The sequence below is a fragment of the Elephas maximus genome, chromosome 24 (genome assembly GCF_024166365.1).
Source record: "Elephas maximus indicus isolate mEleMax1 chromosome 24, mEleMax1 primary haplotype, whole genome shotgun sequence".
Lineage (NCBI taxonomy): Eukaryota > Metazoa > Chordata > Mammalia > Proboscidea > Elephantidae > Elephas > Elephas maximus.
In genome coordinates this window covers 42,188,045-42,211,393 of record NC_064842.1, presented here as the reverse complement: position 1 = coordinate 42,211,393, position 23,349 = coordinate 42,188,045, and the positions used below count along the sequence as shown (strand labels likewise).

General features: G+C 42.2%; 1 protein-coding gene across 1 annotated transcript in view; it reads right to left on the bottom strand.

Moving 5' to 3' along the window:
• The window catches only part of SOAT1 (sterol O-acyltransferase 1), a 76,611-nt gene extending 59,849 nt beyond the window's left edge, over positions 1–16,762 (bottom strand). The window contains exons 1-2 of the mRNA XM_049868437.1: positions 16,570–16,762; positions 1,053–1,178 (exon numbers count right to left, since the gene is read on the bottom strand). Coding sequence (XP_049724394.1) covers positions 1,053–1,170 — 118 coding nt within the window. The 5' untranslated portion in view covers positions 1,171–1,178; positions 16,570–16,762. The remainder of the gene's footprint in view (positions 1–1,052; positions 1,179–16,569) is intronic.
• Between the last annotated feature and the right edge of the window lie 6,587 nt (positions 16,763–23,349).

Sequence of the window (23,349 nt, the reverse complement as noted above, 5' to 3'; positions counted from 1 at the left end):
AATGCTCCTTAGAGGCAAGGATGGCGAGACTGCATCTTACATGCTTTGGACATGTTGTCAGGACGGATGAGTCCCTGGAGAAGGACATCATGCTTGGCAGAGTACAGGGTCAGCGGAAAAGAGGAAGACCCTCAACAATGTGGACTGACACAGTGGCTGCAACGACAAGCTCAAGCATAACAACAATTGTAAGGATGGTGCAGGACCGGGCAGTGTTTCGTTCTGTTGTGCATAGGGTCGCTATGAGTCAGAACCAACTTGATGGCACCTAACAACAACAGTAACATGTTAATGAGGCAGGACTCAATCTAAAAGATTGGATTGTGTCTTGAGCCAATTTCTTTTGAGATATAAGAGAAGCAAGCAGAGACATGTGGGGCCCTCTACCACCAAGAAAGCAACACTGGGAGCAGAGTGCATCCTTTAGACCCAAGGTTCCTGCACACAGAAGCTCCTAGACCAGGGGGAAGACTGATAACAAAGACCTTCCTCCAGAGAGGACAGAGAGAAAGCCTTCCCATGGAGCTAATGCCCTGAATTTGCACTTCTAGACTACCTAGACTGTGAGAGAATAAATTTCTCTTTGTCAAAGCCATCTACTTGTGGTATTTCTGTTATAGCAGCACTGGATAGTCCACACAGCTACTAATCAAAAGGTTGGTGGCTGGAATCTACCCAACGGCATTGCAGAAGGCAGGCCTAGTGATTTACTTCCATAAGATTACAGCCATCGAAAACTCTGTGAAGCAGAGTTCTACTTTGACACACATGAGGTTGCCGTGAGTTGCAATCAACTTTACAGTCAATTGAGGGGAGGGGTGTAGAGGGAACAGATACCTCACCAGTAGTACTTGAGGCAGCAGTGACTGCAACGTAAATCAAAGTGCTCCCTTTCATTCTCTTTACCAATTTATTTTTTCCTCCTGCATCTTTACCCATTTATACAAGCAGCACCCATTTACAATGAAGAGAGCTGAAGAGAGTAATCCCTGTCCTAGAAAACTGATTTCGTTCTCTATTCCATTAATTCATTTCAAAAAATTAAGTCTCACCATTATTAAGCATCTTTAGAGCCTCATTTTTAGGCTCTCTCTCGTCTTCATCTTCCTCAGGGTTTTCACTGGGCTTGAAGAGCCGGTTTCTTAGAAAAGTCTTCTCTTCACCCACCATTGTGTTATCTATAAAAGACATAAAAAGTTTTGAACTAAGCATCCAGTTTAGGCAAACTTCACAGTAGCAACATATTTAGGGGAAGTCAAAACTGATTACATATATAATCATTCTATTCTCTTCCTTGTTTTACTTTAATCATATGTTTAAACATTTCCAGTACAAACAGAATTTTATAATCACAAATACAAAGAAATAAGCCCTGTAACGCAGTTAGCTGCTTACAATTAGCTGGTTTCAAAAGGCCTTATTTAAACATTGCTGCTTTTTTTTTTTTTAAATAACACCTTTACTGACATAATTCACATACCACACAATTCACCCATTTAAAGTGTACAACTCAATGATTTTTAGTATATTCACAGTTATGCAGTGTCATCACCAGTCAATTTTAGAATATTTTCATCACCTCATGAAGAAGGGAGCCCTGGTGCCTGCAAACCAAAAGGTCGGTAGTTCAAACCCCCCAGCCACTTCGTGGGAGAAAGATGTGGCAGTCTACTTCCAAAAGATTACAGCCTTGGAAACCCTATGGAGCAGGGCTACTGTCCTGTAGGGTCATTAGGAGTCAGAATCAGCTCAGCAGCAAAGGGTGTGGGTTTTGGTGGTGCTGTTTTTGTGTGTGGGTGGGGGGGAGGATGGTTAAGAAGAAACTCCATACTTTTTAGCTATGACTGCCCCTAGCCCACCAGCCCTAAGCAACCACTAATCTCCCTTCTGTCTCTTTACCCGTTGCCGTAGAGTCAGACTCCTACTCGTGGCGACACCATGTGTGTCAAAGCAGAATCGTGCTCAGTAGGGTTTTCAGTGGCTGATTTTTCAGAAGACCACCAGGCTTTCTTCCCCAGGTGCCCCCGAGGAAGCTCAAACCACCAACCTTTAGTCGCAGCTGCTTCTCCTCTGGCCCTTCTGTATCTAGTTAACTCCCACCGACCGTCCCACCGACCGTTCAAAATAACAAGCGTCATAGTAACAGCAGGAGCAACATCAACAACAGCTTTTATATAATAAGCACCTTTTACGAACCTACCAGGCACTGTGCTACAAATCCTTTTAATTTTTCTATTTAATCCTTACAACTTTAGAAGATAGGCATTATCATTTTACAAGTGAGAAAAATACAGTTTAGGGAGGTGACTTAACTTGCCCCTAATCATATAATTCTACAACAGTAGAAATGGGATTCAAAACCAGGACAACCTGATTCCATAGCCTACCCTCTAATCACTAGGTTAGAAAGTATGTACAAACTACAAGTATTTCAGTAACTCAAATAGATAACTATACATTTATCACACAAAGAAAGCTATACAGGCTAACTAGAACAATGTTACTTCACTTTTAGCTGAGACTATATCAACTTCGCTATGAGTCGGAATCGACTTGATGGCACTGGGTTTGGTTTTTTTTTTTTTGGGTATATCAACTTAAGGAGCCCTGGTTGCACAGTGGTTAAAGCGCTCGACTGCAAACCAAAAGGTCAGTGGTTTGAAACCACCAGCAGCTCCACACGAGAAAGATGTGGCAGTCTGCTTCCATAAAGATTTACAGCCCCGGAAACCCTATGGGGCAATTCTACTCTGTCCTACAGGGTCACTATGAGTTGGATTCAACTCAACAGCAAGTGGCTTTATAACAACTCAGTGAAAAGAGTTATTTCATGGTGATTAGAAGCAATAATGAAAATGCGGATTAAAAAAAATAAACCATGTTTGACAGACAGACAAATACTACTTGTTTAAAATGCAAAAAGAAATTTTGAATATGGGTACTGTGTCCAAAAATAATAATTGAAGAAATCCTTGGTGATGAAAAGATTAGGAACCATCAATCTAGTCTAGAGAATAAACCTGACTTCAAAAGCTAAAACTCAGATACTGAGTTTGTACAATTAGGCTGCCTTTAGGAATCTAGTCTATTTATTTTAGAAGTGAGCCAAAGAAGAAATGTTCTCTTCTTAACAAAATATTTCATGTCTACATTAATATCTTTTGGCCTGATTTCCTCGACCTAGTAGAAGTGAGAACTGCAATACAGTGGAAAAACACAGGACTTGGCACCAGACTACCAATGTTCAAGAGGTTTAAGTCCCTGCTATGCCACACCACGCATCCTTGGGTAAATCCGCACTCTCTCTAAATATGTTTCCTCATCTAGAAAATGGAAATACTACCTCACAAGGTAATCATAACAAAGTAAGGTAGTATGCACTAAAGTGCTAATGTTTTATTATTAATAATGAAGTTTAAAAAATTAAAGGATCTGATACCTACATACCTACCTTCTTTCTGTATACTAAATGATAAGTCAAACATTAAGCCTTATCCATCAAATTCTATTTACGTTTGCTCTTAAGATGTACCAGATGAGAGTAAATGAAGTGCCATGATTATATGCCTTTTCAACACCGTAAACACCATATGGCCTCCAATGAAAGATAAATTCTTACTGTCATACATACTGATGTTCACAAGGAGAACTATTACTTAAAACAACTCACTTCAATTTTTCCTCAGATCATATAAATCACAACATTATGAGATTACGTCTGACCTGAGCTCCTTCTGCTATGCATGTCAGCTAATAATATTGTTTATCGTTATTAACTGCTCAGGAAACAGATGTAAGTTCTAGTAATACTCAGTCCTAGAAAGAAGGATCATTTTGGCCTCTGTGTGGAGCACAGACCACAAGAGGAGCAAGAGTGTAGTAGGCAAGGGACCAGTTAGCTACGCAGCTACACAATCATCCAGGTGAGAGATGATGATGGAGAGTTGAACTTTCTGACTACCCCATCTAAAATAAGACCTCTGTGACTCTTTCCCCTGACCAACCTAGACACTAGCTAGGCAAACCGCTTTAGCTGTGATGAAGTCAAAAATTCAAACTGTAATCAATGCTAAATGGAGTCTAAGAGCTAACATACATGTGAGGTGAACCACAGTATTTTTCTCGCCCTCCCATATACGACAGGTTTGTTCAGGGGTAGGTGTTATCTTCCTTATTTCCTATTACTTCCAGATCACTGTTCCTCCCTCCCTTCCTTAAAGTCCTAGTCATCAGATTATTACCCCTGATACCCCTCCTTGTTGCAGGCATATACAGTTTTCCTGGTCACTCCCCTCATTCACTGAGGACGTGAACACCTGGATCCTCCCTCTCTCCCTACCATTAATTTTTCCAACCCTTATTTTACTTCAACATCCGTGTATACAGATCTACCCAACACTCTGGCTCCTTGACTTCTTTCTGGCTCCAACAAGCTGTTCTTACACCTATTGGTCATACCTTCCCCTAGAACTTGCTGTTACTAATAACTGCACCACATCCATTAATCCCAATTTCCAGCATCTAACCTTCTCACCAGGGGCATTGGTGGTTCAGTGGTAAAATTCTTGCCTTCCATCCAGGAGACCCAGGTTAGATTCCTGGCCAATGTACCTCCTGTGTGCAGCCACCACCTGTCTGTCAGTGGATGCTGGACAGGTTTCAGTGAAACCTCCAGACTAAGGCCAACTAGGAAGAAAGGCCTGGGGATCCACTTCTGAAAATCACCCAGTGAAAACCCTATGGATCACAACAGTCCAATCTGTAACCCATCTTGGGAATAGCACCATTGTTTATGGGGTCACCGTGAACAGGGGGCTGACTTGAGGGCAGTTAACAACAACCCTCTGACCACCAGCAGTTCACTTACTCCAGTACCTCCATACCAATTCTTTGACGCCCCCTACCCTCACCAGGCCCAGACTTCCCTGACTTCTAGCCTCATCTATTCAACTGCCTACTTGACACCTTCATTTAAAGTCTTATAAGCATCTCAAACATAACCAAAACTGAACTCTTAATGCTCCCCTCAATTCCACTCTTCTCACTATCTTGCCCATCTCACCATCTCTGCTAATGGGACTAGCAGTCACTTTTTGCCCAAATTTAAAAAACAAACAAAAAACCTAAGAATCATCCTTGATGCTCCACTTCCCCTCATTCAATCCAACAGAGTTCATTTAACTCTGCCTTCAAAAAATATCCAATTCTAAATTCTAGCCACAGGCACCACTTCCATCCTAGTACTAGTCTAAGCCACTATCACCTCTCACTTAAGACTGTGGTAGCAGCCTCCTAATTGGTCTCTGTTCCATTCTTTCTCCCTTCTGGTCCATTTTTCACATAGCACTCAGAGTACTCCTTTTAAAAGGTTAAATCCGATTAAGTCACTTCCCTGCTTAAAACTCTTTCAAACATTGGATTTTGTTCTAAGTCTTCACCATGGTCTAGTAACTCCTACATTATCTGCCACTCCCCAACCCTAATCTCATTTCTTACTGCAACTCTCTCACTTGCTCTCCAGTTACTGTGGCCTTCATGAACAAGCCAAGGTCATTCCCACTTCAAGGCCTTTGCTGATCCCTCAGCACAGAACATTTTCCCCAGATAGCCTCATGGCTTTCTCCTTCACTTCATTCAGGTTCTCTGCCTGAAATGCTCCCTTCTCAAAGACTTCCCTGTCTATCCTATCTACACACTATTACTCTCTTATCCCCTTATCCTGCTTTATTTTTCTTCAGAGCACTTATCACCCAACATACTGTTTACTGTCTATCTCCCCCACAAGGCTGTAATACCCTTGAAAAGTGGAATTTTGTCTTGTTTACCAGTTTATCCAAGTATCTAGAATTGTGCCTCAAACATATTCTACACTCAATAAAGTTTAATGAATTAATAAAGACACAGGCATTTTCACATTCATTAAAGAAATAAAACAAGACTGTCCATCACATGTTCACAAAGTTATCGTTTTAAGCAGCTAGCATGAGAGAAGTGATTTTCTTCACTTTTATTTCCAAATGCACCCATTCATATTATAAGATAAAGTACAATTAATGAGGACATTTATATAGCAAGATTAAAGTTATAGGTATGTACATAAAAATGATCTGTTTTACAGCTTAAGACTTTTCAACAACATCAGCCGTTAAGGACCAATTATGAATTTATACTGTCTAAAAGAGACAGAGAAGACTAAAAAACAATTTGCTGACAAATGCCATGCCACTGAAAAATCTCTGAAACTCATCCTGAAACAAATTAAATAATTAGAATAATTATGTTATAAGAGTTATTAGTAAGTTCCCTTTTTAGTGGGTACTTACTATTTGTCATACTCTCTGGTAAAACCTTCATCGTCCCCTTTAATCCTAATAATAATCCTATAAGGTGGGTAACTGTTCCCATTTTCTAACAGAAAAAAGTACTGATTGCCAGAAGCACAGCTATAGGTGACAGCAAAGGAGGAGAGAAAATTTCAGACACCAACATTTAAAAAAAAAAAAAAAAAAGAAAGAGCATAGGTCCTTCAGTGTAGGAGCAAAGAGGTTATATCCTATCGGTCCTTCACTGTGTCACTGTATCAGAGCTGAAGCTCATGTTTTAATGACCCTGGCGCATCTTTAAAAGGCTACGGTAGTTCAAACATAAAAGGCAAGGAAAACATTTTTTTTAAGTTTGCACTGAAATGATTTTTAAAAGTTCTGACAACTAAAAGGTATGTGCCAATGATCTGGAAAATTCATGTATATTAAGCACCTCATTTTACAATGATGTTAGATAAATGTGTAGCAACAACACAGAGATCTGTCCCATTGTACTCTTTATATATCCTCACACGCAAAATTTGTCAAGAGATGATATCATTAAATATTTGGGAGAGTCAAACAAGTTGTCACATAGGAAGTGACTTTAGAGCCAGGGTTAGAAGATGGAACAGCGTGCTAGACATAAAAACGAGATGAAGGGAAGACGGCACTCCACGAAAAACATAAGGAAAAGTATAATCCCTGGTAATAATAATAAAAAAAACCCCACTGCCATCGAGTCAATTCCAACTCATAGCGAGACCCTACAGAACAGAGTAGAACTGCCCCACCTCCATAAGGTTTCCAAGGAGCAGCGGGTAGATTCGAACTGTCGACCTTCTGGTTAGCAGCCCAACGCTTAACCACTGTGCCACCAGGGCTCCAAAACCTTGGTAATAGATTCCTTCATTCAAGCACCTTATAGAGGCCTACAATGTGCAGGAGGAAGGAGTCCTGGAGGTGCAGTGATTAAGCGCTCAACTGCTAACCAGAAGATTCGCAGTTCGAACCCACCAGCCACTATGAGGAAGAAAGATGTGGCACTGTGCGTCCATAAAGACTAAACTCAAAACCAAGCTCACTGCTGTCAAGTCAATTCCGACTCATAGCGATCCCACAGGATAGAGTAGAGCTGCCATATAGGCTTTCCAAGGAACGGCTGGTGGATTCGAACTCCCGGCCTTTTGGTTATCGGCCAAGCTCTTAACCACTGTGCCACCAGGGCTCCATCATAAAGATTAAAACCAAAACCAAACCCACTGCTGTAGAGTCGATTCCTATAGGACAGAGTAGAACTGCCCCATAGAGTTTCCAAGGAGTGCCTGGTAGAATCTAACTGCCAACCTTTTGGTTAGCTACCTCATAAAGATTACAGCCTAGAAAACCCTACAGGGCAGTTCTACTCTATCACATGAGGTCGCGATGAGTCACAATTGACTTGACAGTACCCAACAACTACAGTCCCTGTGGATACAAGAATGACTACAACAGTCCATGCTCTCAAGCAGTGTAAATCTAGTGGGAGAAAGACATAAAAACATAATCATAATACCTAGTGGTATTACAAAAGAGTGACAGAGATTTAGACAGTGTATGACAGGAACACAGGCCCAGTGCCCAAAAGAATTTAAAGGCAGTTAGGGAAGGTTTCCTGAAGAAGGTAAAGTCTAGATTAAATCTTAAAGGAAGAGAAGGATTAAACTGGGGCACAGGGTGTATGGAGACAAAAAGCAGGGCAAGGACACCAAACTTCAAGGTACCTTAGGGGCCATTATAAGGAATATGGAGATAAGAGAGGTTTTTAAACAAAAGAATGACTTGATATTTGTCTGTTAGGAAGGTAACTCAGGCAATAATGTAAGAGGATTTGCTTGAGAAAGAAGAAAATTGAAGGGAAAACGAGCTCAGACAAAAAACTGATGTTCTTGTTGTCAGGTACCATCCAGTCGGTTACAACTCGTAGAGACCCTATCTACAATAGAACAAAACTCCACCCTCACAGTCATTGCTATGTTTAAGTCACTGTGTAAATACATCTCCTTGAGGGTCTTCTCCTTTTTCCACTGAAATAAGGCTCAAATGACAATGTTTGTTAAATGAACAAATGAGTTAATGAAGGTGAACAGATAAGGGAGATGAGATAAATTTACAAACATTAAACTGAGGAGCCTATGAGATATCCAGGTGGCTATACCCAGAAGGCAGTTGAAAATATGGATCCAAAGTGGGTTTTCCAATTCAGCTGTCTGAGTGTCCCATTAATAAAGCTAAGTAATTACAGGTGGAAGAGAAAGAGCAAATCAGTTCAATAAGATGTACCTGTGGGTCAGTCAAGTGGTAATATACAAGCCTAGGCTAAAGAGAAAGACCTGGGATTCATCAGTGCACAGGCAGCAGCCAACGCCAATGTACATGAAGGAAATATCCCCGGGGAGAGACCAAACAGTTAAGTGTTTCGCTGCTAACTGATAGTTTGGTGGTTCAAACACACTCAACAGAAAGAATTGGTATTCTACTTCCGTAAAGATTACAGCCAAGGAAACTCTATGGGGCAGCTCTACTGTCACATGAGGTCACTATGAGTTGGAATCAACCTGACAGCACCCAACAAGTCTCTGGGTGGTGCAAATGGGTTTACATACTCTAACTGAAATGTTGGTGGTTCAAGTCTACCCAGAGGCACGCGGGAAGAAAAGGCCTAGAAAGACATTCTACTCCAGAAAAAAAAAAAAAAAATCAACCAATGAAAAGCCTATGGAGTGTAGTTCTACTCTGACGACACACATGGGGTTGACATTAAGTTGGGATCAACTCAACAGCAACTGGTTTCAGGGAATAATATAGGATATGACTCACTTAGGAACCCTGGTGAGCAGTGGTTAAGCACTCGGCTATTAACTGAAAGGTTGGCAGTTTGAACCCCCCAGCCACATCTTTCTCCTGTGGGGCGGCTGGTGGGTTCCAAAAGCCAGCCTTTTGGTTATTAACCACTATGCCAACAGGGCTCCTGATAAAGGTTAACCCGTTGCTGTCGTAAAGGTTACAGCCTTGGAAACCCTATGGAGCAGTTCAACTCTATAGCAACGGATGCATGGCTCACTTAATCCTATGCACTAGATATCTATGCAGTAGACACTATTATCCCATTTTACAGGTGATTAGGTAACTTTCCCCATGTCAGGGAGCAATTAAAGAACAGTAAAAATGAAGGAAGCAAAGCCTCGAAGAGATTGGAGAAGAACCAGGAGCAAGCAACGTTGGAAATCAAGTTCAGATGATGCAAAAAGGAGTAAGCTGTGGTCATATTATGAAAAATGGAAAAAGAAGGGGTAGAACACGGGATATTTCACAATTCAGGGACATTAAGAGCTACCATTTATTTAACTGCTTGTACAGTTTCGGGACAAAGTACAAAGAAGTATCTCGGACTAGCTTGGTAAAAGAGTTGAGGAAGTTAAAACAGTGATCATAAGACCAAGTCTCTAAAAGGTCCAACAGTGAAGGAACCAAAACCCAAACCTAACCCACTGCTTTTGCGTAGATTTTGAGTCATAGCAGCCCTATACAACAGAGCAGAACTGCCCCATAAGGTTTTCCAAGGCTGTAAATCTTTACAGAAGCAGACTGCCACATCTTAATCCCACAGAGCAGCTGGTGGGTTCAAACCACCGTCCTCTGACCTTCCAGTCTGCAGCTGAGTGCTTTAATCATTGCACGACCACGCACTAATGTTTACTGAACCACTAATATTTATAGTGCCAGGCTCCATGATGGGGGTATCCCGTGCCTCATTCAATATTTCCATTTTAAAATATGTGGAAGATTCAGAAATGCTAAGAGACTTGTTCAAAGTCACGCAGCCAGTAAGCAGCAGTGAAATATTTACACCCGAGGTGACATAAAGATATGGCTAGATAGCTATTTAAAAGTACAATGACGTGCTGACTGAACAAGAATTTTAGAACCTCATCTGTGCACTGCAGCCTTGTAACATTCAGTGTGATAATATCTAACTTGCCTTAGGAAAGCAAAACAAGAAGAATGGTTTGAGAAACAAGTAAACCATGTCGGAAAGAAGTATCAACTTTAACCTGCCTGCAGTGTTATCACTAATAAAGCTTTCAAAAGAACCTGGAAGTTGGATACTGAGCCAGGTCGGTGTGATTTCAAAGTTCATGCCCTTTCAGCCATGGTCCCTGCTTTCCTGTTTTGCCTAGGACATTTGGTTCTCCTGGAAGCACTGGGAAACTATCTGTACAATGAGCATGACTGACAGGGCTGGTCACTTTCAGTGAGCAAAAAGAGAAGAGAAAATGTCTGATACCAAAAAGACTTGGGAGTGGAGGCTTCAGTAAAGGCGGAGAGGGCAGGAAACAAGAACGCAGGTCCTCATAGTGCTGGAGGGAAGAAAGTAAAGAGGGATGGAGTAGTTTCTATGACCATGCCTCAGAGCCAGGCTTAGTGTAAGCACCACACTGTCTACAGCGCCTCCCTGCAGCCTTCACCAACCTCACTCTCTGCTAGCACTTTGAGGCTGGGCATCTCCATCTGGCTCTCACCTATGTGCAGTCTGTTGGTATATAATATATGAACAGTTATGTAAGGTCAGTATATACGTACTGTGGTCCACCTCAAGGGTCTTGAGATAAGAAGTTCCCACTGAGATAGGATGCTACTAAGGGGGGGGGAGAATTGTCCCATTCCTTCCCTTTGTATTCCTCACAGAACCCAGAAGACTGGTGAGAACAAATAAATGCTCAAATAAAAATAAATAAATAACCTGTAAGTCAAGTAAGTATTGAGCTCCTATCCTGGGTGTGGAACTGTACCACATCAACCCCAGATTCAGTGGGAAAAAGAAACAATTGCATATGAAATTTACAATGCAGAACAAAATTTCTACCCCTTCCCTTCAAAGGTTTGTCCTCCTACAACCCTACAACTTTTTACATATCTAAGAACTAAAGTCATTAAGTCAATTAGCAAAAGTGAAGAACACAAAAAACTTTTCATTTACATCTGTATGGCTAGTATAACCATTTATCCTAAAGTTCAAAAACAAAAGGCCTCATTTTCGACATATCAGGGTTGACTGGCCTTTGTTAAAAACTTTTTCCATTTCTTTCCCAAGGAAACAGGCACTCTTCCAGAACACTGTCTTGCCCTAGTTAGTATTTCCCATTCAAAAGTTTCTTGGTTTGAGGTCCTAGCCAGAGCAATTAGGCTAGACAAAGAAATAAAGGGCACCTGGATTGGCAAGGAGGAAGTAAAATTATCTCTATTTGCAGATGACATGATCTTATACACACAAAACCCTAAGGAACCCTCCAGAAAACTACTGAAACTAATAGAAGAGTTTGGCAGAGTCTCAGGTTATAAGATAAACATACAAAAATCACTTGGATTCCTCTACATCAACAAAAAGAACATCGAAGAGGAAATCACCAAATCAATACCATTCACAGTAGCCCCCAAGAAGATAAAATACTTAGGAATAAATCTTACCAAAGTTGTAAAAGACCTATACAAAGAAAACTACAAAGCTCTACTGCAAGAAACTAAAAAGGACCTACTTAAGTGGAAAAACATACCTTGCTCATGGATAGGAAGACTTAACATAGTAAAAATGTCTACTCTACCAAAAGCCATCTATACATCCAATGCACTTCTAATCCAAATTCCAATGACATTTTTTAATGTGATGGAGAAACAAATCACCAACTTCATATGGAAGGGAAAGGAGCCTCGGATAAGTAAAAAAAAAAAAAAGCATTACTGAAAAAGAAGAAGAAAGTGGGAGGCCTCACTCTACCTGATTTCAGAACCTATTATACAGCCACAGTAGTCAAAACAGCCTGGTACTGGTACAACAACAGGCACATAGACCAATGGAACAGAATTGAGAACCCAGATATAAATCCATCCACATATGAGCAGCTGATATTTGACAAAGGACCAGTGTCAGTTAATTGGGGAAAAGATAGTCTTTTCAACAAATGGTCCTGGCATAACTGGATATCCCTTTGCAAAAAAATGAAACAGGACCCATACCTCACACCATGCACAAAAACTAACTCCAAGTGCATCAAAGACCTAAACATAAAGACTAAAACGATAAAGATCATGGAAGAAAAAACAGGGACGTTAGGAGCCCTAATACAAGGCATAAACAGAATACAAAACATTACCAAAAATGACGAAGAGAAACCAGATAACTGGGAGCTCCTAAAAATCAAACACCTATGCTCATCTAAAGACTTCACCAAAAGAGTAAAAAGACCACCTACAGACTGGGAAAGAATTTTCAGCTATGACATCTCCGACCAGCGCCTGATCTCTAAAATCTATATGATTCTGTTAAAACTCAACCACAAAAAGACAAATAACCCTATCAAGAAGTGGGCAAAGGATATGAACACACACTACACTAAAGAAGATATTCAGGCAGCTAACAGATACATGAGAAAATGCTCTCGATCATTAGCCATTAGAGAAATGCAAATTAAAACCACGATGAGATTCCATCTCACTCCAACAAGGCTGGCATTAATCCAAAAAACACAAAAGAATAAATGTTGGAGAGGCTGTGGAGAGATTGGAACTCTTATACACTGCTGGTGGGATTGTAAAATGGTACGACCACTTTGGAAATCTATCTGGCATTTTCTTAAAAAGTTAGAAATAGAACTACCATACAACCCAGAAATCCTACTCCTTGGAATATACCATAGAGAAATAAGGGCCTTCAACACGAACAGATATATGCATACCCATGTTTACTGCAGCTCTGTTTACGATAGCAGACAGCTGGAAGCAACCAAGGTGTCCATCAACGGATGAATGGTTAAATAAATTGTGGTATATTCACACAATGGAATACTACACATCAATAAAGAACAGTGACGAATCTGTGAAACATTTCATAACATGGAGGAACCTGGAAGGCATTATGCTGAGTGAAATTAGTCAGAGGCAAAAGGACAAATATTGTATAAGACCACTATTATAAGATCTTGAGAAACAGTATAAACTGAGAAGAACACATACTTTTGTGGTTACGAGGTGGGGAGGGAGGGAGGGTGGGAGAGGGTTATTTACTGATTAGTTAGTAGATAAGAACTACTTTAGGTGAAGGGAAGGACAATACTCAATACACAGAAGGTCAGCTCAACTGGACTGGACCAAAAGCAAAGAAGTGTCTGGGATAAACTCAATGCTTCAAAGGTCAGCGGAGCAAGGGCGGGGGTTTGGGGACTATGGCTTAAGGGAACTTCTAAGTCAATTGGCAAAATAATACTATTATGAAGACATTCTGCATCCCACTTTGAAATGTGGCGTCTGGGGTCTTAAATGCTAACAAGCAGCCATCTAAGATGCATCAATTGGTCTCAACCCACCTGGATCAAAGGAGAATGAAGAACACCAAGGTCACACAATAACTATGAGCCCAAGAGACAGAAAGGGCCACATGAACCAGAGACTTACATCATCCTGAGACCAGAAGAACTACATGATGCCCGGCCACAACTGATGACTGCCCTGACAGGGAGCACAACAGAGAACCCCTGAGGGAGCAGAAGATCAGTGGGATGCAGTCCCCAAATTCTCATAAAAAGACCAGACTTAATGGTCTGACTGAGACTAGAGGAATCCCAGCGGTCATGGTCCCCAAACCTTCTGTTGGCCCAGGACAGGAACCATTCCCAAAGACAACTCATCAGATATGGAAGGGACTGGACAATGGGTTGGAAAGAGATGATGATGAAGAGTGAGCTACTTGTATCAGGTGGACACTTGAGACTGTGTTGGCATCTCCTGTCTGGAGGGGAGATAGGAGGGTAGAGAGGGTTAGAAACTGGCAAAATCGTCACGAAAGGAGAGACTGGAAGAGCTGACTCATTAGGGGGAGATTAAGTAGGAGTATGGAGTAAGGTGTATATAAGCTTATATGTGACAGACTGACTTGATTTATAAACATTCACTTAAAGCTCAATAAAAATTACTAAAAAAAAATTTAAAAAAGGAAAGGGAAGCAAGCAGAGATTTGGGCACCTCATACTACCAGGAATGCAGCACTGGGAGCAGAGCACATCCTTTGGACCCAGGGTCCCTGCACCTGAGAAGCTCCTCTACCATGGGAAGATTGAGGACAGAGACCTTCCACTAGAGCCGACAGAGATCGAAAGCCTTTTCCTGAAGCTGATGCTCTGAATTTGGACTTTTAGCCTACTTTAATGTGATAAAATAAACTTCTCTTTGTTAAAAAAAAAAAAAAATTTACGATAAATTATAACAAGATCAGCCTTATAAATAAAGTGGATTATTGCTTACATGTGATAAATCAGGAGCCACTTTCACTCAGTCCGCTTGCTATTCCATCATGTAATATCATTTATCACCTAGGAATGGCAGGTCCCATGAGCAACTGCTATTCACTATCTATGCTGACCTTGGAGTAAAACTTTTCATTTTTCCTCATTCTGTAAAAGAAAATCCACACTTCAAACAATAAAAAGGGAGTATTTTACTGATATTTCAAAAAAAAAAAAGTTTCTTGGTTTGTCCTCCAACTCATTCCTTCTTTCACTGTGCCAGGTGGTGAGCCAGACCCTGAGGCCAAAACCCAAACCCAGTGCTGTGGTGTCATTTCCAACTCAGAGTGACCCTTGAGCACAGAGAAGAATTGCCCCAGTGGGTTCCCAAGGAAAGGCTGGTCGATTCGGACTGCAGGCCATTTTGGTAAGCAGCCATAGCTCTTTCTTAACCACTGAGACACCAGGGCTCCACATCCTGAGGCTCCAGACATAAATAAGACTAGCCCAGCCTTCCTGAATCTTATGAGTAGTAGAGGAAGTAATTAAAACATCTAATTAACTAACACAACTCATTATAATTGATAATTAACTGCTGCTAAGGAGAATATGGAAACCCTCGTGGCCTAGTGGTTAAGTGCTACGGCCACTAACCAAGAGGTCCGCAGTTTGAATCCACCAGGTGCTCCTTAGAAACTCTATCGGGAAGTTCTACTCTGTCCTATAGGGTCGCTATGAGTCAGAATTGACTCGACAGCAGCGGATTTTTTTTTTTTTAGGAGAATACAGAATGCTAGGAAGGCGTAACAGAGATGGGGTGGCTTTCCTCAGGAACTGATAATTGAACAAATATATGACGAATGTACAGGAGTTGGGAGAAAGTAGGCAGAGTATTACAGATGCAGAGAGCCCTTGAAAGGCAGGGGACAGGAAAGAGAAAGAGGCTTTCGAGGGGCAAAGATAAAGCCAATGTGTCTTGAACCCAGAGCGCCAGGAGGAAAGTGGCCCAAAACAAGCTGGAGATAGGAAGAGTGAGATCATTCGGTATTTTGGTCTTTATCCAAAGAGAGTCTGAAATCTTTGACGAGTTCTAACCAGATGATGCATTGAGACACGTACATTTTTAAACGACTGCTCTTAAATGCATGAGTTCTTCTATTTTAACAACACAAAACTTCCCTAAGGATTCATGGATACCACCCAACTAAGAGTAAACAACAAGAATACTTCAGGTTGAATTCCACGTCAAGGGAAAAGAAGGCAAGTAAGTACTATGAAGAAAAACAAAAGTAGTTTAAACAGACGACAGCCACTTAAATATTCATCTACATGTAACTATGGACAATGAAGTTTACAGTTGTTTCCCACGTACAAAGAACTTCTAACTATCATATCATTTAAAGTGTGCGGCTGTTAACATTTAAGGACAAACGGCAGAAATATAACAACTGTATCCTAATATTTAAAAATAAAATCGGAATCTGATTAAAGGCTATGGTGCCTATACAGATTTCGCTGTCTTGGAATGCCATCCTCCCCTTCACTCACTTCTTTCCTAAATCCGTTAAAAAAAAAAAAAAAAACTTCCCGAATGCATTTTTAGTTTCGCTTTTTTTAAGGAATGAAACGTCCTCTAATTCATAACTTTCTTTACTGCCGGCTTGAAGGATGCCAACGGGATTTGGTGGATACCAAAGGAAAGTGCAAGGTTTAAAAGGCTGGCAGTTACTGGGCGCCTGATGGTAACTTTCCCGCCCTTCCCTGCCCCCCGGCCCCCCAACTCCCTGGGGCTCGTGGAGCCTCCCCTTCCCCGGCTCCGGGCAGAGTTGCGGAGCAGCACGGCCAGGCCCGCGGGCCGGGGTTACAGCCGCCACCTCTTTCCGTGCCTCTCGGGCTGCGGCGGATGGAGCTGGGCAGGCTGTGAAGAGGCGTTCCGGTGGCCCGGGCATTACCTGGGGCCGGAGCCGGCTGCCGAGACCTCGCCAAAGAAGGCAGAGCGAGAAAGTCTTCACTGTGCGGCCGGCGAGAGGCGGGAGGCGGCTCGGGACAGCTCTCCGAGCGCCCAGGGCCAGTCACGCCGCCGGCCCAGCCGCGGAGGAAGATAAAGCGCGGGAGTCCCCCAGCCCTCCGCCCCCCACTTCCCAGCCCCAGCCCCCTCCGCTGCGTCACGCACACCGCGAGCGCCGGCTCGGGATTTCATTGGTGGTCCCGCGGCCGCCGGGCTCCGCCCACCGCCTGCAGCCGCCCCGCCCCCTTCCGGCTGCGGGAGCGCCCAGCACCAAGGAGCCCAGCGGGCCTTGGCGCTCAGCTGGGTAAACTTCACGTGAGCGGGCCGTGACACCGGCGACAACAGCGTGCTGCCCACTTGCACCCCAGCGATCGAATTTGCGGCAGAAACGGGAACGAGACAGCCTAGACGGAACAACTTCCTGCAAGTCGGAAGCAGCACCCTGCATGGTACTGGGGGACTAGAGAGTCTGGCGCTTCTCCTGTAGAGTCGCAGAAGCCGCTTCAGGAACCGTGCGGCATTGGAGTGTGAGCCGATCCTCTAGAAACAAAAGACAAGGGCTGGCCAGAACCGTCATGGGGTGCTGTATGCTTGGTAAACCGTACTTGGCTGTGCCCTTCAGCAACATGCAAAACTCCAGTAAGGCACATGAAATAAAATTTGAACAATTGAGTAATTAAAAAGGCTCCAAGCCTGCTCCTTGGAACTTCATAATCAAAGAAGAACTAATGATGCAGAGAGATTTAGCACATTGATTAGATACAACAGTTAATCCCTTAGATTTTGTGCAGGAAAAGCTGTAGATGAAGTCAAGATAAAAGAAAGTGGGAAACGGAACGTTGGGAGGTGCAAAGACTGTAGGGCGACATTCACAGTCTGCAAACAAGTACGAGCTAAGCTGACCTGCTTATTCACTCCATCCCTCCTCAAACAGGTTGAGATGGCCACCCCTGACCAGGTCAGGCTGCCCCGAAAAAATGGATGGGATTTTCCTGAACTGGCCTTTTAACAGAGTGGATTTATACCGGTTACCCTGGCCACCCACGGCAGGCAGCAATATCCATGCCAAAGTAAGAACAGGCCTCAGCATTGGGTTGAGTTCAGTACTAACAATCATTGGCAGGCCTGCCCCCTTTTGCCTCGTCTACAACAATTGTGATTGCAGTTTCTGGCAACTGGATGGGGGAGAGAGGGTCAGTAGATCCCGACGGGTTTTGTGCTTTTAAAAAATTAAAGAGCGGTGGAACACAGGAATTCCTTTCTGTTGGGACTCTGCTGGCCACCTTATATACACACCAAGAAGACGCTTGCCTTTTCGTTATTTCGCTTATTCACTCAAAAAATATTGTTTGTTGTTCTAGGTGCTAGGGATACATAAGTAAATAAAATAGAAAGGGCTGCTGCCCTTAGAAGCTTGTGCTTCTAAGTGGGCGAGATAAATGATAAAAAATGATTTAAAAAAAAGTAAATAAGATGATTTCCTTTAGTGATAATGTTAAGGAAACAAAACAGTGAGTGGTCAGGGAAGGTCTTTCTGAGGGGGCAATCTGAGCCAGCCAGGCCAAGCATGGGGAGGAACAGCATTCTAGACTGAGGACAAGAGGTGAAAAGACCCTGAGGCTGAACAGGTTTGGCTTGTTTGAGAAACAGAAAGCCAGGACGTTTGAGCATGGTGAGTAGAAGGTATGAGATTGAGATTGGAGAGTAAAGCAGGAACCAAATCATGTTGTTTGGATTTTTGTTGTTGTCATTAACTGCAAATGAAAGCTAATGATGTCTTTAAACATAGATAAATAAGCCTGCTTCATAGAAATCACTTGGAGGGAAGCAGGAATGGAACCAGGAAGAAGCCAGAAAACAATAGGACAAGTCCATGGAAAAGATGATGGTGCCTCCCACGGAAATAGAAGTAGAAGGATTTCAAAATATTTCCTTCAGGTGCAGGTGTGAAGAAAGATGGTAAACATAGTGACTCCCAGGTTGTTTCCTTATGCAAGTGGGAAGGTGGCAATGCCATTTAGTGCAAGGGGGAATACCAAGATTTAAGCCTCTCCCACCACCAACTGGAAAGTCTCACATTGGTCAGTCATTGGGATCAAAAAAAATAAAAATAACAGTTAAATGCTAAAATTGGCATAATTTTATTCAAAAAAAGAAAAAATGTAGAGAATCTGTACTAGGTCCTGGGGATGTAAAGCACATAGGCAGTGATTGGTGTGTCACTGAAAACTCCTGGAAGGCTGGAATCCTGTTGCTTATGTATTCCCAAGGCACTTAGCATAATACCTAAAAGTCACCTGACAAATGTATTAAATGAATGAAGGGCCTAAGCCCCTGGAGTGTGGGTGAATCCCAAAGACAGTCAGGGTCAGACATTATTTCATTCCTTCTGTCATCACTTGTTTTTCTATAAACATAAGTCTTAATATACAAGGGAGGCAGCAACCTATCCCAGTTAAGTGGGCTTGGCTCCATGGAGTCTCTCTAGCCCTAGTGATATACAGCGAAGTACATTCTAGGCACCACCATAAACATAAGAATATTTCAAGGGATGTACACACATAAGGAAACCCCCTCAAGAGTTCCTGAATTACGACCAGTGAATGGGTACTACTACCTGACTGCCCTCTATAAGGGTAAAAGAGCTGAAATACAGCTCTGCTGATGACCTAGTTCATCTTTCCTGACATTAGTACTAGAGATTGTTTCCTGTGATATTCAGCCTTTGCTCCAAAAAGTACTACCCCCATTAAAAACCTGGCTGCCGTCCAGTCAATTCCTACTCATAGTGACCCTATTGGACAGAGTAGAGCTGCCCCATAGGATTTCCAAGGAGTGGCTGGTGTATTCAAAGTGCAGATCTTTTTGGTTAGAAGCTATAGCTCTCAACCGTTGTGCCACCAGGCCTCCCAAAAGGTACTAATTCCCTTTACTAGCCTAATATTTTTACTCCACAAGGAAAATAGATTTATTTCTGGTTAGGTAAATAATACAAGCCTGTTGAAAATGATTGCAACAACAATCGGTAAAAGTACAAAGGAAGAAAGTAAAAAGCTCCTAAAATTCCACCACCCTGATATAACCACCATTAACATTTTGGTGCTCATTTTTTGATATGATTCTTTACATATATAAAACCAAACCCGTTGCCATTGAGTCGATTCTGACTCATAGGGACCCTATAGAACAGAGTAGAACTGCCCCATAGAGTTTCCAAGGAGCACCTGGTGGACTCAAACTGCCAACCTTTTTGGTCAGCAGCCATAGCTCTTAACCACCATGCCACCAGTGTTTCCCTTACATATACAGACATAAATAAATCTTTTTTTTTCACTGTGGATTTTACATATATGAAATGATATTTTATTATCCAGATTTATTTATTAATTTATTGGTGGTCTATTGCTCTTCTTGAGGTAATTAATTTATTATCTGGTAAGCAAAATAGAACCTGGCTTTATTTGGCGCAAATATATATCTCTTTCTTAGTTCAGAGGGTACCTCTTAGTCGGATTTTTATATTTAGTGAACTTTTCTTATGACTTTATATACTTTAATCACATTCCTTCTCAGTCTTCATTCTTTCAATGTTGAAAATTCCCAGTCTTTCTTGACTATCGTATTACAGATTCTCTTTTAGCCTGCATGACCAGTGAATAACTTTCTTGACCCTCCCCATACCTTCCGGCAATTATGTCTTTCTTAAGATTCAGATGGTTTGATGCAATAGTAGGATGTGTTTGTTCACGTCATGTTTTTCTTTATTTGCTTTCTGTACATTTCCAATATTGTTTACCCTGGAGTCCTTTGAGGCCGCAGGAAAGCATCCAACCAGTTGACAGTGACTCCAAGTCACCTTTCTACCAAATCAAAAACCATCAAGTTGATGCCGACTTATAGCAACCCTGTAGGACAGAGTAGAACTGCCACCGTAGGGTTTCCAAGGTGTCATGGATTGAATTATGTCCCCCCAAAAATGTGTGTATCAACTTGGTTAGGTCGTGATTCCCAGTATTCTGTGGTTGTCCTCCATTTTGTGATTGTAATTTTATGTTGAAAGGATTAGGGTAGGATTGTAACACCTTACTCAAGTCACCTCCCTGATCCAATGTAAAGGGAGTGTCCCTGGATGTGGCCTGCAGCACCTTTTATCTCTCCCGAGATAAAAGGAAAGGGAAGCAAGCAGAGAGTTGGGGACCTCATACCACCAAGAAAGCAGCACCAGAAACAGAGCATGTCCTTTGGACCTGGGGACCCTGTGCCTCAGAAGCTACTTAACCAGGGGAAGACTGATAACAAGGAATCTTCCTCCAGAGCCAACAGAGAGGGAAAAAAAGCCATCCCTTGGAGCTGACACCCTGAGTTTGGACTCGTAACCTACTAAACTGTGAGAAAATAAACTTCTCTTTGTTAAAGCCATCCATTTGTGGTATTCCTGTTATGGCAGCACTAGATAACTAAGACATAAGGCTGTAAATCTTTATGGAAGAAGATTGCCACATCTTTCTCCTGAAGAGCGGCTGGTGGATTCAAACTGCCAAGCTTTTGATTACCAGCCAAGTGCTTAACAACTGTGCCACCAGGGCTCCTCAGGTACCTTTCTAGGACCATAGGTTACATATCAGAGCCCAACTATACTGAGTATAATTTTCACCAGTCTAACTCATTTTATACTTCTCTACATTGAGATTCATTTTGTACCCATTGACCAAGCTTCCTGAGATTTTTTTTTTTTTGCCATCAGATTGATATTTCTCTGCAAAGAAAGCTTAAAGTTATGAGTACACTTGTTTATGTATTTCTACTTCTAAATCATATCTAAAAATATTAGATGAAACCCAGACCCAGGGAACCTTACCCTTTGTTTTCTATTTCTAACATATTTTCTTGCCTAGGGAAAAACAATATTAATGGTATGCAGTGACTGTTTTGTAACACTTGCCCAAGCAGGGCAGAGGCCAGCCCAAGAGGCCCGAGGGCCAAGGAGAGGCCTGCCTGTGGATACAGCCAAGAAGCTGTCCTGACCTAAGAACTGTATCCTGAGTGGTTCCTGATCCTAAATTGTAACGTGTTACTTCCCTAGTAAACCACATAATCATGAGTATACTGTGTGAGAGTTCTGCGTGGCCATTGCGATGAATTATCAAACCCAGCAGAGAAGTAGAGAGTGCCGTGGGAGGGACAGCTGGTGTCAGAATTGGTAAAAAGGTTGGAGAGAGGAGTTATGTCAGACCTCCTCTTCATAGAAATCAGCTTTGGGCCGATGCTGACGGTGATTCTTCCTTCCCTTTGTGAAGTTAGAGGAGGTCAAATGCCTCCACCACACTATTTTTATGTAGCATTTCCTGTGTCTTTAAAAGGCTTTTTCAAAAACAAACTTTTATCTGTGGTTCCCACTTTCTCAGTTTTATTTATTTTAGGACATTCTTTCCACTCCACCTGCCACTGTCCTACATCAAGGCCTCATTACTTATCACCTGGGCTGTTGTAATAGAATCCTACCAGGTGTTCACGCCTTTGTTCTTTCTTCTGCAACCAAACCAGTCTTCTTAGAATGATGCTATGATTATGCCACGATCCTACTCAACATGCTTCTATGGCTGCCTGTTGCATAGTCATCTGGTTGCCTACTCAATATTCATTTTCTCTTTTTCTTGGTAACAGAACCCAGATTTTATTCTAGACAGTATAGTGCCTGGCTTAAAGACCTCAGTTTCCAGCCTTCCCTGCAGCTTGCAGTATCCACTGAAATCATTGAGTGAGCTTCTAGGAGAACTCCTGAAAGAGGTGATGACCCATCTGGGGACTGCACATTCTTGCTATCCATCTGTCATGTATTGAATTATGTCCCCCAAAAATGTGTGTATCAACTTGCTTAGGCCATGATTCCCAGTATTCTGTGGTTGTCCTCCACTTTGTGATTGTAATTTTATGTTAAAGAGGATTAGGGTGGGATTTTAACACCCTTACCAGGTCACATCCCTGATCCAATATAAAGGGAGTTTCCCTGGGGTGTGGCCTACACCACCTTTTATCTCTCAAGAGATAAAAGGAAAGGGAAGTAAGCAGAGAGTTGGAGACCTCATACCACCAAGGAAGCAGTGCAGGGAGCAGAGCGTGTCCTTTGAACCTGAGGTTCCTGGGCTGAGATGCTCCCAGACTGAGGGAAGACTGATCTATCACAAGGACCTTCCTCCAGAGCAAACAGAAAGAGAAAGCCTTTCCCTGGAGCTGGCGCCCTGAATTTGGACTTCTAGCCTACTGGACTATGAGAGAATAAACTTCTCTTTGTTAAAGCCATCCACTTGTGGTATTTCTGATATAGCAGCACTAGATGACTAAGACACCATCCCTTTTTCTTTATTCATTTCTAGAAAATAAACATGATGTTTGGAGCTCCAGCCACCATTTTAGACCATGAGGTGACTGAGAATGAAAGCCACGCGCTAAGAAGAGTAGAGCAGAAAGGTAGAATGAGCCTGGGCACTTGATGACCGTGGAGCCTTCATGCTAGTCCTGGACTATCTATCTCCAGACTTCATTATGTGACAGAGAAATCAATCCAAATGTTGTTTAGCCATTTATGTAGCTCTCCTTTTAATGCAGCTAAACCCAGTTCTAATTAATACACTGACCTTTAACTACTGAATTAGGTGTAAATTTTTGAGAACAGCGTTAAAGGCCTTTCATGGTATGGTTCTAAGATTTTAAAAAGGAGATAAAA